The following is a 2,771-nucleotide window of genomic DNA, read 5'->3' on the forward strand; positions in this document are numbered from 1 at the left end:
AGAAAGACAAGCAAAATCCAACCAATTGTATGTCAAGAAGCATAGTGTAAGGGGATTTGTTCCCCTAAATTGATGAATGCATCGAATTAAAAATACAGAAAATGGACGGAAGAGAGAAACAGTAAGTAAGATTGCCAGAATAGCCACTTTCATTGTGGAATGTGGTTAGAGTCTGGAAATCATCAATAGAAGCAAGTACTGATTTGTTTAGAAGAAATAGTTAATGACATCAATTGATTTTAAATGGGAACAACATTACATGATGGATGACTCTAGTATTGCGTCTAAGGCTGTATTTGGATTTTACCTTAAATATATAAACTGAAACACTGAACGATTAAAGTGTGCAGTAAAATATTGATACAGGTGCATTGTGTGATTTTGAAGATAATATTGGCCACTATATATAGCAAATTACCATAATGTCAAGCAAATTGATGGGCTATGAGTAGTGAGAATAACCTTCATTACTCCATTTTATTCACTAATATATAAGAGGGAAGATATGTTGTGTTGTATTGTTCGTCCGCCTCTCTAACACACAATTGTAGCAGGTGCCTGTGTGCAACAATGTTGTATTTTTCACGTTGGGATTCAGTATCTCATGGTTGGTCCTTAAGACTTTGGCTGAAGGCCCACTGTGCAGACTTTGGTTCCGCGGCTCCAAAAAGGATAGTTTCCCGTTATTCTGGGCCTACTTTCAGTCTTTACATAGTGTCACAATACTCCTGGGTGTGTGTGTGCGCTTGTGGATGTGCCTATATATACAGCCTGCCAATGTTAACAGTTCTTTGTTCTGTAGCGTTAAGATCACTTTTCGGTTTTTACCTTGTAGATGAATGGTGAAAAAACATGGACATTAAGAATCAGACCAGCATGATGAATTTTATCCTTCTGGGCCTCTCAGATCATCCAGCTCATCAGACTGCGCTCTTTGCACTGTTCTTTGTAATGTACTCAATTGCAATAATAAGCAACAGCACCATCATGGGCACCATTGCTGCTGACACCGAGCTTCATACACCCATGTACTTCTTCATATGGAACCTGTCACTCGTGGATATCTGCATCACAACAGCCATAGTGCCTCAGCTGCTGGTCAACATTATTTCACACAGCAGGACCATCTCCTTTTCAGGCTGCATTACACAGTTGTTCTTTTTTGTTGTCATGGGGAATGCTAACTTCCTCCTACTTGGGGTTATGGCCTTTGACCGGTACGTTGCCATATGCAAGCCCTTGCATTACTTTGTGTTGATGAGCAGGACGTTCTGTGTGCAAGTGGTGGCAGGTTCATGGGTAATAGCACTTCTACATTCTTTGCTGCACAGCATGATGACTTCCAGGCTATCATTTTGCACTTCCAATCTGATCCAGAGCTTTTTCTGTGACCTCCCACCATTGCTGAAGCTCTCATGCTCAGACACAACCGTAAATGAGATCTTGCTTTTTACAGAGGCCCTGTTGATAGTCCTGATCTCTGTCGTATCTATTGTAATCTCATACACCTTTATCATCTCAACTGTATTGACCATCCACACAAACGAAGGCAGGAAGAAGGCCTTCAGCACTTGCTCTTCCCATCTAATTGTCGTCACCTTGTACTATGGGACAATTTTTTTCATCTACCTTCGGCCTAGCTCCAGCTATTCACTGGAGAAGGACAAGGCAGTGACTGTAATGTACACCATTGTCACCCCCATGCTGAACCCTTTCATCTACAGCCTGAGAAATCAAAAGATGAAAGGTGCTTTAAAAAAAATTATAGGTAGATCCATGTTTTCTCACCAGTTCTAAAACTTGTCTCCTAGGGGCCTATTAGGATGGCGGTTGGAAATTCTCCCCGACCGCCATGGTAGCAGGAAAAGACCGCCCGCAAGGACCGCGGCATAACCGCCGGTCCAATTAGGATGCTCTGCAGTCGAATTCCGCCGCTGTGTGAAAATGAGCATGTCATGCATGTCACTGCACTGCATGGCAGGCACTGCACAGTGCCTGCCACCTGGTACAGAGACATGTAGATACCCCCCCAGTGCACCCACATGCACCCCAACACATTGGGGGCCCGCAATGGGCCCTCGAAGACATTCTCTGCATGTCTTTCCATGGCGGTTCCACCGCCGCGGAAAGGCTGGGTACCGCCGGCATCATAATCATGCCGGTGGAGCCTGGCCCTGCAACGGCATCATTGTAGCGGTCCAGTTCCACCTGCTAGGCATGCATGCAGACTGGTACCGGCGGAAAAGTGGCGGGTGGAGATTCTCACCGCCGCGGCCATCACCCCCATGCCAATGGGACCGGCGGTTTTCAGGGTTGCGATCGCAGGCGGATATCCGCCGACGGTCTGACGGTTGCCACTGCCGGCCAGGCGGCAGCCATCCGTCTGCCATCCTAATAGACCCCTTAGTGTCTGAAACTGTCACATACATTATTTTGACTGTAAATCACGTTCTAAATAAACCCAATATTTTCTACCTATTTTGTACCTCAGATACACAAATAAAACCACAATCTCTGGTTCTCCATATTGGCAAGTATGTTTGCTTCCAAAAATGTAAATTTCAGATGCTTTATTTGACTTACTGAAACCTGGCATATTGCTTTCTCACTATGTATGTTACAGCGGTATGGGTGAAAGACTAATGTGGTAGCCTTGTCACTTGTGTGAGTCTATTAATAATATAAGCCTGATTACTATGCAGGTCAGAAAGGCTTCTGCGGTCCTGTCGGAGGCGGTCGGACCGCCAAAGGTCTCTTCGGCAGTGTTTGTT

General features: G+C 44.9%; 1 protein-coding gene across 1 annotated transcript; it reads left to right on the forward strand.

Moving 5' to 3' along the window:
* Positions 1-852: 852 nt before the first annotated feature.
* On the forward strand, positions 853-1,797 carry LOC146796976 (olfactory receptor 1f45-like). The gene has a single exon (XM_085631479.1). It carries the CDS (start codon positions 853-855, stop codon positions 1,795-1,797), a length of 945 nt encoding a protein of 314 aa, XP_085487605.1.
* Positions 1,798-2,771: the final 974 nt, after the last annotated feature.

The sequence above is a fragment of the Triturus cristatus genome, chromosome 10, assembly GCF_964204655.1.
Source record: "Triturus cristatus chromosome 10, aTriCri1.1, whole genome shotgun sequence".
NCBI classification, from domain to species: Eukaryota; Metazoa; Chordata; class Amphibia; order Caudata; family Salamandridae; genus Triturus; species Triturus cristatus.